At 56.1% G+C, this 13,004-nt stretch overlaps 1 protein-coding gene across 7 annotated transcripts in view; it reads left to right on the top strand.

Annotated features, from left to right (window-relative positions):
• SRCIN1 (SRC kinase signaling inhibitor 1) overlaps window positions 1-13,004 on the top strand; it is a 68,535-nt gene that overhangs the window by 27,417 nt on the left and 28,114 nt on the right. For 6 of the 7 annotated variants that reach the window (XM_081028847.1, XM_081028843.1, XM_081028845.1 and 3 more), the window contains 5 exons: window positions 1,360-1,458; window positions 7,837-7,860; window positions 11,468-11,663; window positions 12,263-12,461; window positions 12,906-12,999. In XM_081028847.1, the coding sequence (XP_080884973.1) occupies window positions 1,360-1,458; window positions 7,837-7,860; window positions 11,468-11,663; window positions 12,263-12,461; window positions 12,906-12,999 (612 nt within the window). The remainder of the gene's footprint in view (window positions 1-1,359; window positions 1,459-7,836; window positions 7,861-11,467; window positions 11,664-12,262; window positions 12,462-12,905; window positions 13,000-13,004) is intronic. The other variant, XM_081028846.1, reaches the window with a different exon arrangement.

The raw sequence follows: 13,004 nt of genomic DNA, 5'->3' as shown, positions 1-13,004 counted from the left end.
GTTGGGAGGGAAATGTTGAGAGGGTGGGGGACAGAAATATGAGAGATGAGTTTGAGGAGTGGGTAGGGCGGTCACAGGACACCTGGTAGGCACTGTGTGTGCAGCCTAAGACTCTGAAGGGACCACAGCTTCAGGAGGGGGCTTGACCACGCTTGACGGCAGAATGGAAGTGGGACGTGGCACCTAAGCACAGTCACCAGGGCAGAGTGGAGTCTGAGAGGGGAGGGCCTATGATGGTTGCGGGGAGGGGAAACCAGGAAGAGTTCTACATCCTGAGGAAGAGGACAGGGGCCCAGCAGGAGGGCCCCCTGTACTTCAGAAGTCAGGAGGGATGGGAAGAGAGAAAGCCATTGGGACTGGCCAGGATCTGTGGGTCCAGAGGGGATTGAGAGCTCATTTCTCGTGGTGTGATAAGGTAATGGTCAGTTTCAGAGGAGACTGGAGGTGGAGAGGGACTAGGACCCTTGGCCACAGACCTATCTGGGGAGATTTGGCCAGAAAAAGATGAAGACAGCCAAAGTGGCGGCCTCAAGGGGCAGCCAGCCTGTGAGAAGATCTGGGCGTGTCTGAGGGTCTCATCTGAGTCTGACATGTTCTCTGGCACCTACTAGGCACTCAGTAAATACTTAGTAAATGAATCAAAGCACAGCCACTCACTCTCAAATTCATTCCTTTATTCGTTCCCTCATTCATTCCCTCTCTTAGGGTGTAAGTGGGTAGGACCTTCGGCCAGTTCACTTGCCATGGAATGCTCAGTGCCTAAGCATAGTGCTGGCTCAGTAAATGTTTGTAGAATGAATGAAGATGAATGAATTTGAAGAGGCTGAGGGGGAAAGGTCCTGGAGGAATCAGAAGGGGATAGGCTTCCAGCCTTAAGTATGGTGTGACCTTGGGTGGGAGAAGAGAGTCGCTTCCTCTGAGATGGCAGGGAAGAGTGTGCTGTCGGAAGAGGCACAGTGCGGTGAGGGCCCCTGCAGATGGTTCCTGATAGGAGGTGACCTCTTCAGTGAGGAGGGAATGAAGAGCTGGAGGAGGGGAAAGGTGAGGAGCAGTTCTCTGTCAGAGTATACAGGGAGGGGGTTGAAAACTGAAGAAAAGGACCTTAGGGATGGGGAAGGCCCTCCCCTGGGCTCACGGAGCCCCCAGCCTGACAGGAGAGAAACATCCAGAAACAGACCAAGGAAGGGCTCTAGTTAGAGACCCAGCCTCTCCAAGGGACTAGCCAGTGTTGCAGGGTTCCTCTGGTCGTGAGCTCTGTGCCAAAGCTTGCCCCAGGAAAGCCCTTTCCTGCCCGTCATAGCCCCCCAGCGGCTCCTGCCCGCTCCCCCTAATGGGGTGTCCCCCGCTTCGCACACACAGGTTGGCGGCTGGACCGTGGACCCCGTGTGCCTCCTCAGCTCCCTCTGCTCCCACCTCCATGGCGACTCCGCCCCCTCCGGGGCTGGCCAGCCGGCCCAGGTGAGTCACCCACCTGCACCCCACCCCCCAAACCCATGGTGGAGTTTGGCTTTGGGGAGGATATTTTTGGAGGGGGGAATATCCCGGATTTTTATTTTGCATCCCTTTCGCTTAGGTAGGGTCCCCCATTTTTAGGAGACTTCTATGCCTTGTACTCTCCCCATGATTGCCTAATTCCTACCACTCCCTCCCCAAACCTGAGGTGAGATTTGGCTTTGGGGAAGGAATTTTTTGAGGGCAAATACTCAGGTTTTGAAAACAAATTTTTTGTGTTCTTTTCTCCTTTAAACAGGAGTCCCTCCCCGACCTTACCCTATGGTTTTCAGGAGTCTCTTATGCCCTGAATTCACTCCCCGCCCCCACTGCAGATCATCTCATTTCTCTATCCCCACCCCACCACCCTTCCATCTCTGAGCAGAACCACCTTCCTCTGATGTCTTACCATCAGGAAGTTCATGATGTCTCTCTCCCACCCTGCTTGCTGGGTTCAAGTCTTAGTTTCAAAAGTTTAAGAGGACATTGGCATCTGGCCATTCTGAAGTTGTCCCCTGCTTCCCCATCAAGCCTTAGTTTCCCTGATGGGAGGATGGATCTCAGCTTAGACAGTCACACACTTAGACAAGGCTTAGGATCCCAGCTCAGGCCAGGGCATTGCCATGAGAGAAAAATAGGCATCCGAGGCCCAAATAGGGAGGAGGACCAGAAAAGCAGAGTTACAATGGGGAAGGGCAGCCCCCCAGAAGGCCTGGACTTAAGGGCATTCAGCTGTAGGCGGTGAAGGACGTATAGAGTCAGGGGATCCCATGGACAGTATGGGTGCCAGCTTCACTTCCTGACACACCCAGCTGTCCCTGGGGAGGGGCAGCAAACCTTGACTTTTTCAAGAATTAGGAGAAATAAAAGTATGACAGCCTAGGGAAGGACAAAGCTTCAGACGTTTTTGGCCAAGTGAACTCAAGTCTAGCAACAAATTGGCATGGCTTGGCATCACTCACAGGGCATTCAGCCCACCTCCTTTCCCTGCTCCCTGCCTCATTTTGACTGAACTTTGGGGAGCAAAGATGTGTCTGTCCCCAAGGCTGGATGGCAAGTGGGACAGACTTATCCTGAGTGGCCAAGTACGTGTGGAGGCCAAAATGGGGTTGAGACAGGAATGGTGATGGGGCAGAGGACAGGTGCCCTGTGCCCGGGGCATGCAGAGGCCCTCCCTAGGTGGAGTGTCTTGGGGCTAGGTAGGGTTGGGCTGATGCGGAGGAGTGAGGCTGGACTTGGTGAGCTCAGTTGTCCCAGGTCAAGGGGTTCTAGGCCTGCCCACATCTGCTCTGATGGAAGAAGGAGGAGAGCTTGAAAGGACCCTCGCCACAGAACCTTGGAATTACTGAGAAAAGTGGCTGTGCCCTGGATTTTGTCATTACTTGATACTTAATGATCACACTTTCCATTCCCCATAGCTGAGTCTAAGTCTCCTTTTTGTAAAGCGCAGGGCCAGAGACTTTCAGCAAATGCCAGAGTCACACAGCAGAGCAGGATCAGAGGCCATCAAAGAAACAGGGATCCTAGGCCTCCCAGGCTTGGCTGGGAATTGAGTCATGGGAGAACTGAGGGCAACGGTGCACAGCTGAGACTGGCGGGGAGAGGCTGTGAGCTCGAGGGTGGCGGGTCAGGAAGCAGGACACTCTCCTCCCCCCTCCTTAGATCAGACCTTTGGGGGTGGGGGCTCGGAAAGGACCCTGGGAGACCAGAGACTAACTCCAAGCTACAGCCCCTCCCCCGCTTCCATTAGGCTGTCTAACCTCCCTCCCTCCTTCTGCAACCCGAGTCTCAGGCGGAGGGCCGGCGTATCGGGTGACCGCGGCGACGCAGCCACCAGCCTCCGCCGCTCCTCGGCGGGGCTGCGCCCGCGGGGCCGCGCCGGGGGAGGGGGCAGGAGAGAGGATGTGCACGGTGGCGCGCTGCGCCGCGCCAGGTGGAGTCGCGGTTACCGAGGCGACCGGGGCCCGGGCCGGCTCCGAGGCGGCTCTCGCATTGCAGCAAAGGGCACCGGCTGCGGCTGCGGAGGCGGCCGGGGGAGGGGAGAGCCCGGGCGGGTGGGAGTAGGGGCTGCCCTCCCTACCCCACCCGACGTGGGACCTGGGGCCAGAGGCCCGCGCATACACCTGTGGCCGCAGGTAAGGGGGAGCGGAGCGGCTGCGGGGGCTGGGTCGCCACCTCCGGTTCTGCGGGGAGTGGGGGCACAAAGATGGGGGGGGCCGGCTCCGCATCTCCGTCGGGGGTGTGGGGTGCGCAGGGCGCTGCGGTTCCGGATCCCTGAGAAACGCCCCCTCCCCTCCCCCACTGCATTCGCAGCCTTCCGCGTGGGCCAGGCCCCCACCCCGAAATGCGGCGGGCATCCCCTCCCCCAACGGCGCAAAGTCATGACCTTCTCGGGGTGCGCCCCGCGCAGCGCAGGTCCCGCAGCACCCCCCTCACACACACCGCATTGGGAAGGGCTAGGAGGTGAGGGTGTCTGGAGCACACTTAGGGGAGGGCCAAGCATGTGCGTGGAGGGAGGTGGCGCCCGCGGGCGCGTTGCGTAGTCCCAGCCTGCGGGGCGGGTGTTTACGTGGACGCGTGTTCACAGTTGAGAGGTGGGTGTGTGCGCTAGTGCACGCGGAGCCAGGGGATTAAGGAACTTGTCCGCCCTCCTGGAGGATGCGCGGTAGGGACTCTAGGTCAAGGAGGTGGTCACGCAAGGGACATCTGCCCAGGGGAGGAGCGAGACCTCCGTTGTCTGGCTTGGCTGAGGCTCCCAGGGGTCACAACTCCGCCCTCGTAGGGCACAGCGTGAGGGAGAAGGGACCACCTGCTAGAGGAGAGCGGAACCCCACTAAGGGCTTCTAGGGTAGGGGAGGGAGGGAGTTAACTGCCCAGACCCTTGAGGGAAGGAGCTGTTTCCTCTTCCCTCCAGGGAGTGTGAGGACTCCCTGGCTTGCTTCCTTGGGTCTCAAAGCTCTCCCTCCCCCTTTTTTGAAAGCCTCGTCCCTAGAGAGTGGATGGAGGGCTTCCATCTTATCCTCTTAGAACACCTCTCATTTTCTCTGGCCCCTGTAGGATTCTTCCCTGCAGTGAATACCGGTGGCAGGGTTTCTCCTACTCACTCTTTTCGTTATTTTGCTTTCTCACTGTCCTCTGAGAAGGGGAGACCCCTCCATGAGTAGAGGAAGGGAAACAGCTTCCCCTTGGTATTGGAGGTTTTTGCTTGGCCTGGGAAGTCAGACCTCTCCTGAGCCATTCCTGCCCTCTGCTTTCCTTGGAGTGGAGGGTTCCTGGTGCTGGGAAATCCCCAGGGAAAGGGCCCAGAAGGCTGAGCAGTGCTGTGTATCAGGAGATGGAGGGAATGGTGCCAGATGAGAATATTCAGAGACGTCCCCCTCCTCCTGTGGGCCGGTCCTATTTTCTTCTCACTCATTTATGGCTGAATATTTGTTGAGGGCCTGCTATCTACCAGGCACTGTGATAGGTATGGCAGGAGGAACAGACAACCAAAGAAAAGCGTGAGGAGGAGGTAAAGGGTGCCTGAGGTTGGATGGGGAGAGCCCCACCTTAACCATGGAGGAGTCCTCTCCTCTGTCACCCAAGGCTGTCCCATGGGTTTAACACTCTGTCAGGAGACAGGGGATGGACCTCTTTCCACTACAGTGGGGACTTTTCCCCACTCCAAGGACACTAAGTTGCCAAGAGACTGTCTCATTCCTGCTGAGAGAGGAGCATTCTTCCCACTTTCCGGAGAGGATGGAGAGAGGATTCATTAGTGTACTCTACAGGCTAGAGCTCAAAGTCCCAGGACTTTGATTGCAGCCTCATTCCAAGTTCACCAATCACAAACGCAGCAACTCTTCCATCTTTACCCTCTTATGGCACTTGGCTGGCCTTTTATGTGGCACTGATGCTACCCAGTCCTCTCCCCTGGCCCCAGATTGTGAACCCTCCCTTCCAGCTCTGACTGCCCCGGGGATGTGCCCAGCCTTGGGACCCCCAGGCAGGCCCATGCCCGTGTTGAGGGCATAGCCAGTGTGGCTATAGACAGGTCCCCTCCCTGTCTCCCTCCCAGAGGCAGGAGGTAGGCCCCAGCCACCTGCACACACTGAGTTGGATGTGTTGACATTTGGGGCTGGGGCGTCTTCTACCTCTCCTGAATCAGGAGTGTACCTACCTGACACGTTATGTCTGGGACACCGTAGGCATGGGATAATCAGGTGGCCAGAGGCACCTGGCTTGGCTGGTGGGGAGAAGGAGGGATGAGACTCTCTCTTTGTATGTGTGTGTACTGCTTTGTGTGCTTCTGCAGTTGGGGTGTGTGTGTGTACATACGTGTACGTGTGAGTGAGTATCCATCGCTCCGTGTGTTTCTATGACTGTAGGGGATATTGAATGATACGGGTACTTCTGTTGTTTCTGTGACTAGAGTGGTGCTTGTGGCAGTTTGTGTGAGCAAGTCAGGGTCCTGTAGGGGGTGCCTGTTTGTGTAAGAGTAGCAGTGGGCTATGTACACATATCTGTCTCTAAGTTTGTTTCTGGGGTTGTTTCTGACCGCGGAGGGCTTCTCTCTAAGTGCTTGTGTCCCTTTGTGGGTGTGTTTTGCTGCTCCGGGTATGCTTGCGGTGATGTCCTATCGAGAATGTCTGAACGTCTGCGTGCAGCTCAGCATGGGCCTGCGTACTGTGGGGTGCTGTGGATGCCCCATGTGCACACGGTACGCGTGGTGGTGGACGAGGGATGGCAGCCTTTTCTGCAGAGCCGTCCATCACTGCCGGGGCTGTAGACATGACTCTTACCATAAACCTCCCGTGCCCTCTGCCCGGCTCTTCTTGCCTCCAATGTGTCCACTCCCTCTGTTAACCCTCCCCTTCCCAAGGCCACAGGCAGTTGTGGCTAGAGCCTGTTTCTCCAGCCTCTTCCCTCCCCTTCCCCTCCCTGGCAAGTCAATAGTTTTTGCATCTCTGAGAGCCAGTGCTGGAGGGAGGTGGGTTTTGTGGCTCAGACGGGGATGGCCCTGGCAGATGAACCTCTTGACCCAGCCATAGCCCGGCATCAGCTCCACTGTAAAGGTCTAACTCAGGGAAAGCCTCCATGCCAGCACTGCCCCTCCATGCAGACCTGTCCACCTCCTATTTGTCATTAAAGCATTCAGGTGGCCCAGAACATCCTGCTGTTTGTTCTTCTCCCATTGGGGGCCCTCGGCGTCCCTCTCCTCTGCCGCTGGCTCTGAGGCTTGGGGAATCTTGTTTGCTGGTGCCAGGCACCCCAGGGCCAGGCCATCTGCTGCCTCTGTCTTCCTGCTGAGGCTGGCACCGGTCCGCAGGGTGCCGTCAGCTTTGCCAAGAACCAACCCAGCCTCCGGGCCACTCCTTCCTGTCCTTAGCCATCTGGAAGGACCTTCTGGCCTCCAGGGAAGGCAGGGTGACCCTTGGTTATTGTGAATGAGGAGGAATCTGAGGCTTCTCATTCTCGGGATGTAAGGAGACCTCCTCTCTCATCTCTCCGGCCATAGGATGCTGTCCATGCTCCCAGTCTCCCCAACTCCTGTTGTCCACGGCTCCCCATCCATTGCCCAGTGCTGTGAGGTGACTGGCATCGGTCCACCTTTCTCTATAACCCAGGTCCATTATGTTAACAGGCCTCCCTGCCCTGGCCTTGGACCCCAGCCTCCCTGCCCCATCAACCTTCCTGGGCTCCAGTTCCGACTCCACTCTGCTTCACTCAAATGCTTCCTGCTTGTCCAACCTGTTCAGTCTACATACTTTTGCTTGGCATTTAAGCCTAGTCATCTGGCCCCAGCTCCCTCTTTGTAGCCTAATCTGCTTTCCCAGGTCCTGCATCCCAGCCACACTGGATGACTACTATTCCCTCAACACACTCTCCGCCTGCCTGCCCCAGGGCACTTGCCCACACTGTCCCCTGTACTCAGCATGCGTTTACCCAACCTGGGCTGCTCCTTTTTCAAGACCTAGCTCAAATGCCACCTCTTCTGGGAAGTTTTCCCAGGCCCGTCACAACCAGATGCCATTTCTCTGACCCCGCAGTTCTGATTCATCTGCCATTATCTCATCTGCGCCTTTTCCCACCTGTACCTCTGAGGACAGTTACTAGAATGTGTGGCTTGTAAACATCTGGAATGGCTCTCCCCCACCCCCACCGACAAGCCTGAAGCCTTCTCAGGGCCATCCTGGGTCTCAGCAGAAAACGGGGTGTACAGTCATAGCATCCTTGCTGCTCCTGGGAGGGTGGAGGGCCCATGTCCTAGGGCTGAGTGCTAAGCTCCAAGGGTCTCAAACCCTCCCCTGCCCCTACTCTCCCTACCCAGCCTCTCATAACCATCTCTTCTCTTATTTCCATCAGCAGCCAAACTACTGGAGTTTCAAGGTCAGTGCGTGGCGCTTCTGCTTCTGTGACAACTGCATGTGCTCTCCCGCCCTGCCCCTCCCTGCACATGCTTTGCACAGGGATGTGCGTCTGTATGGGACCTTCTGGTACGGGCGGAGGGCCTTGGGGCTGCAGGCTGCGGCTGCTGCTTTGAGTCTGGGTTCGCCTGCCAGGGTCTTGTGGATCCATTGTGGGAGTTCGGGCCACCCCTGCTGGGGATCCAAGCTGGACATCCTCAGGCTTCCCCAGGACGCGAGGGACATTTTAAAATGAGAGAGGCTGTCTGATTTCTCCCCAGCCTGGGGAGATTGCTGCCTCTCAGGCAGCAGCCTGGACCCCATGATCTTGTTGAGGGCTCTGTTCTCTGAACTCAGATTTCATCTTCTAGTGAGGCCCTATGACTGTGATGGGTCCCTCATCCCTTTCTTTCCACTATGGGGAGCTGGTCAGTGCCAGGCAAGAGACTTACAGCCTTGCACCCCAAAGCTGTTGCCCAAGTGGAAGGCTAAGCTCAGGGATGGGTGCCTTCCTCCCTCTCCTGGAGGGTCTGGATTAGCCGCAGCTGCAGAGCTCTCTGCCCCTCCAAGGGCATCCTGCGGACTAGGGGAGCACCCTTGGGTGCCCCCTCCATCTTCCCTGGCACCCAGGCCCAGAGCTGAACCAAGTTAGACTGCTCCTGGTGTCCTGGAGTCTCCAGCCCCCTAATTCCCAGGCATCATAACGGGATGGGAGGCATCCATCCCTGACTCCCCAAGTGTCATCTTGCTCCAAGCGTCTTGTTTGTATGCTTTCTCCTAGAGAGAAATCCTTGAATCGGAAAGTCATGGAATCAGAATCACGACATCAGGCATAACCTTTTTGGAGGAGGCAGGAGAGTGTAGTGGTTCAGTGTCCAAGAGCCAGACTACCTGTGGTGACTTCTAGTCTGCTACTAACTAGCTAGGTGACTTGAGACAAGTTCTACAATCCCTTGGGCCTTGGTTTCTCCTCTGTAAAATAGAACAACAATATCTGCATCATAGAGCTGTTGTAAAGAGAGAAGAAACACTGCATGTGCCAAGCACAGTGCCTGGCTCGTAGGGAGCTTTTCAGGGTAGCTTACCTCATTCACTAGAATCATGGACACTGACATGATTCCCAAATCAGAATCACCTTGGGAACTGGTTGAAAATCTTGAATCCCAGGCACCAACTCTGAGAGATTCAGATTCAGTGAATTTGGGGGTCCTGCAAAGTGTTTTTAAAAGCTCCCAAGTTATTCTGCCCCTCTGTGGACAGCATCTGGGAACTTCAAAGTCTGATGGCCCCACTCAAGGTTTCCCCTGCCTGATCTTTGACCAGAAGTCATGGCTCCTCCCAGGAACACCTCCAGTGACAGGTGTTCACGGCTTCTCATGGCAGCCCTTTTCCTATCTTTGGGTAGCTCTGTTTGAATTACTGTTTTGTTCTCTTGCCATCTCCCTTCTAATAGGGAAGTCCTTCTGAATGTCTCACTTTCCTCTGCCCTGTTGTCTCAGCCCAGGGATGGAGAGAAGTGCTAACAGGCTTTCTCTCTTCTCAAGAGGGTTTTCTACAAAGGCTGTGAGAATGGAAAGGTGCCCTTGGGGCCAGGATGGAGACAGGAATTGGCAGGGCAGGGAACGCCAGCATCTCTTTCCCTTGGGTAGAGCCCTGCCTTCTTAGCAGTCAACAGTTCCTAGGATCCCTGCCCCCCTACATCTGGCCCCTCTTCCATCTACTTACTGGTACCTCACTTGTGCCCCCATGCACTGTGGCCACCCCCTGCTTTTCAGCCCTGCTAGCTGCTCATTCTGCCTGAACTCTGTAGCCCCTCATCCACACCAGCTTGTCAATCATTGACCTTCCAGTTGCTTGGCAACCCCATGACCACCAGATCAGGCCTGGTTCCCCACACTGCCTTGCGGCTGAGGTGAGAGAGGGGTACAGGCTGGCATTGGTGGTCAGCCTAGATCTGAGCTGCAGGGTCCAAAGTCTAGCCACGGGCATCTCCCTGTCCCCCCAGTTTCTACACTGCCTCCCTCCTCCCCAGACCCACTGGTCAAGGTATTGTGCTTGAGGTTGGATGCCCCCTGAGGTTCCCAAATCTGGCCTTCCACTTCCCTAAGCCTTCGAGGACACTTTGGGGACAGCTGGGCACATTGCCCATCAGAGAAAGATACTCTCTCTTTTCGAGAGTGCTAATCCAATTGGAACATTAAATTGAGTTAATATAAAGATGGAGATTAATTAGAGGTTAATCAGGATTTGGGGAAGGAGAGGGCTGGGGAGGAGAATAAATGATCCCTTTTTAGAGGTACTTTTACTGTTTTTAAAAAAATTATAAAAGTGATATATTCTGACTGTGCAAAATTCACCCAGCAGAAAAATGCATAGGGTAAAACGAAAAAGCTGTCTCAACCCTGAGATAACCAATCTTAATGGTTTTAAGTGATTCATTGTTAAAAGTAGGCAATTTGTTTTATAGGAAAATACAATTGGGCAACATGGTTTTTTTCCTTGATAATATATGTATATGTAATACATATATGTATATAATGTGCATAATGTGGAATGATATATTCCTGTTTCATTATCGTTCTCCTTTAAATAAATGAGTTTCTGACATCAACTAGGTTTGGGGGGGGTTGGGTGGCAGGAGCTGCGGCCTGAGTGACAGCTGTAGCCATCGGCCAAAAGTAGGCTCTTAAAGTGCAATAGAAATCATGGTGAACCCTTCCCCAAGGAAAGAGTATTCAAACTGTCCCTAGGGCAAGAAGGGTCACTGGGTGACACCTTTCCCTAGCCCCAGCCAGCCATCACCCTCAGCTGTAGCTTCAGGGCAAGAGGCTGTTGTGTTGGCTTCTAGGAGAGGCCCTTCCAGGAGGCTAGTGGTTGGCTGTCGCAGCATGTGCTTTGCAGGGAGGGGCTCACTCAGGCCTGTCGCTCATGTTATGTGTGTGTGTGGATCACGCCAGGCTTAGCATGTGCACTGCATGTACTAGGCAGGTAGTCTGTTTGAAACTGGGGCCCAGCTGGTTTTGGTGGGTTTGGGATGCTTCACCCAGTCACCCTGAGTCAAGGACATTGTGCCCAGCTCTGTGAGGGTCCATACCCCCCAGAGCTGGGATCCCGGGGTCCCTAGCTCTCTTTGCTTTCTCCCTGGGCCCTGCTTTCCACCCCCCACCCCAACCCTCTGAACTCCATGAAGGATAAATTCATCGCTCACAAACCCGGCGCTTAATTAATGTCTGGAACTAATGCCCCAATTTGCTCAACAATTCTGCTGCTCACCTTGGTGACAAATTTGTGTTGTTCTTTGGAAGCTTAAAATAGCAGGCGTGCCCATGGCTCCCCCTCAGATGGTTTCTTGTCTGGCTTCCCAGAGAGGCTGATCCTTTACCCACTCCTTACCTGCTGGGTGTCCTAGGGAGACCAAGACCCCTAGAGGTTGGGAACTCTCCTGCAGCCACACAGCTTATCTGGAATCCAGGAGACCCTCCTGTGTGTGTGTGTCGCTGGCTGGTGGGGGTTCTTCAGGCCTGGATGGGGGCAGCGGGCAGGGTGAAGGGGCTCAGGCTCCATTCCTCTCATCCGCCCTGCTCCTGCAGACCCGCAGCTCACGCCACACTCAGGGAGCCCAGCCCGGGCTAGCAGACCAGGCGGCCAAGCTGTCCTACGCTTCTGCTGAGTCGCTGGAGACCATGTCGGAAACTGAGCTGCCTCTGGGCTTCAGTAGGATGAACCGCTTCCGACAGAGCCTGCCCCTCTCCCGTTCTGCCAGCCAGACCAAGCTGCGCTCTCCAGGTACTGCCTGCCCTGTCCATCTTCCTCCTGGCTACTGGCTCCTCCCTCTGCTCTGCTTGCCTGGAACTCTCTTCATCCCCTTTACCATTCCATCTCTTTTCAGCCATCTTTCTACCAAGCTTCTCTGTCCCTTCCCCATCTCCCCCCCCCAGCAGCCTCCTCCCCTTAGGGCCTCTCCCCCCTCAGCACCTCTTCCCAGCCCTTTCCATCTTCTCTCTCACCCCTCTCTCTCCCTCAGCATCCCCTGACCTATTCCCCTCTCTCTCCAAGCCTCCCCTCTTCCTTAGTCCTCTCTCTCCTCCTCTTCAGCAGTCCCCTGTCCTTCTCCCCCTTCTCCCCCTTAGCAACGACTCCCCCCCAGTTTCTGTCCCCCGTTCCAGCCCCCAATTCCATTTCCACGTTCAGGCTCCAACCCGTCTGGGGTTGAGAGGCTGGTAGCATGAGGAGTGCCTGGGTGCACCTGCACTCTGGGGCAGCGTCCGGCCTCAGACCTTGCCTCTGTGGGACCAGCGCGGCTTCCGAAGGCCCCCCTCGCTCTCCTGGACGGCAGCCTGGTGGTGGTGGTGGCACTGACAGCGAGGGTGGCATCTCCTTCGCAGGGGTGCTGTTCCTGCAGTTCGGGGAGGAGACTCGGCGTGTGCACATCACGCATGAGGTCAGCAGCCTGGACACGCTGCATGCACTCATCGCGCACATGTTCCCGCAGAAGCTCACCATGGGCATGCTTAAGTCGCCCAACACCGCCATCCTCATCAAAGACGAGGCTCGCAACGTCTTCTACGAGCTGGAAGACGTCCGGTGGGCGTGGCCCCGGGGGAAGGGTGGGCTTCCGTTTACTCCTCCTCCTAGGAGTAGGGGCTCGACTCCGCAGGCCATTCCCCAGCCCCCTCCAGAGTCAACCCCTGCTTTCTTCCCTCTCTCCTCCCAGAGCCCTCCCACCCTGTACCTTTCCTTGTTCTTCCCAGCCCTACCCTGTCCCTTCTAAATCATCCCTCCCCCGCTTTCTCGTTGGCTCGAGCTAACCTGAAACTGGTGCATGAGGCCGAGGCAGTGGACGGGGTGGAAGCTGCTGGGTGTGTGTGGTGGTGGCAGGCACGCTGAGGCACGAGATCCACTGAGCAAAAGTTAGGAAGGGGTTGGGGCCCCTGGCCCCTCTTGCCACCCCTCTGCCTGGAGTAGCTACCCTTCCTCAACACAGGGCTGGGAGGTGATGACCCTCTGAACCTCCCTGTCCCCCTCCAGGGACATCCAGGACCGCAGTATTATCAAGATCTATCGGAAGGAGCCACTCTACGCCGCTTTCCCTGGCTCACACCTCACCAACGGGGACCTCCGGGTATG

The sequence above is a fragment of the Rhinolophus hipposideros genome, assembly GCF_964194185.1.
Source record: "Rhinolophus hipposideros genome assembly, chromosome: 20".
NCBI lineage: Eukaryota > Metazoa > Chordata > Mammalia > Chiroptera > Rhinolophidae > Rhinolophus > Rhinolophus hipposideros.
The sequence above is the reverse complement of the archived record's forward strand: the minus strand, read 5'-3'. Positions and strand labels throughout refer to the sequence as shown.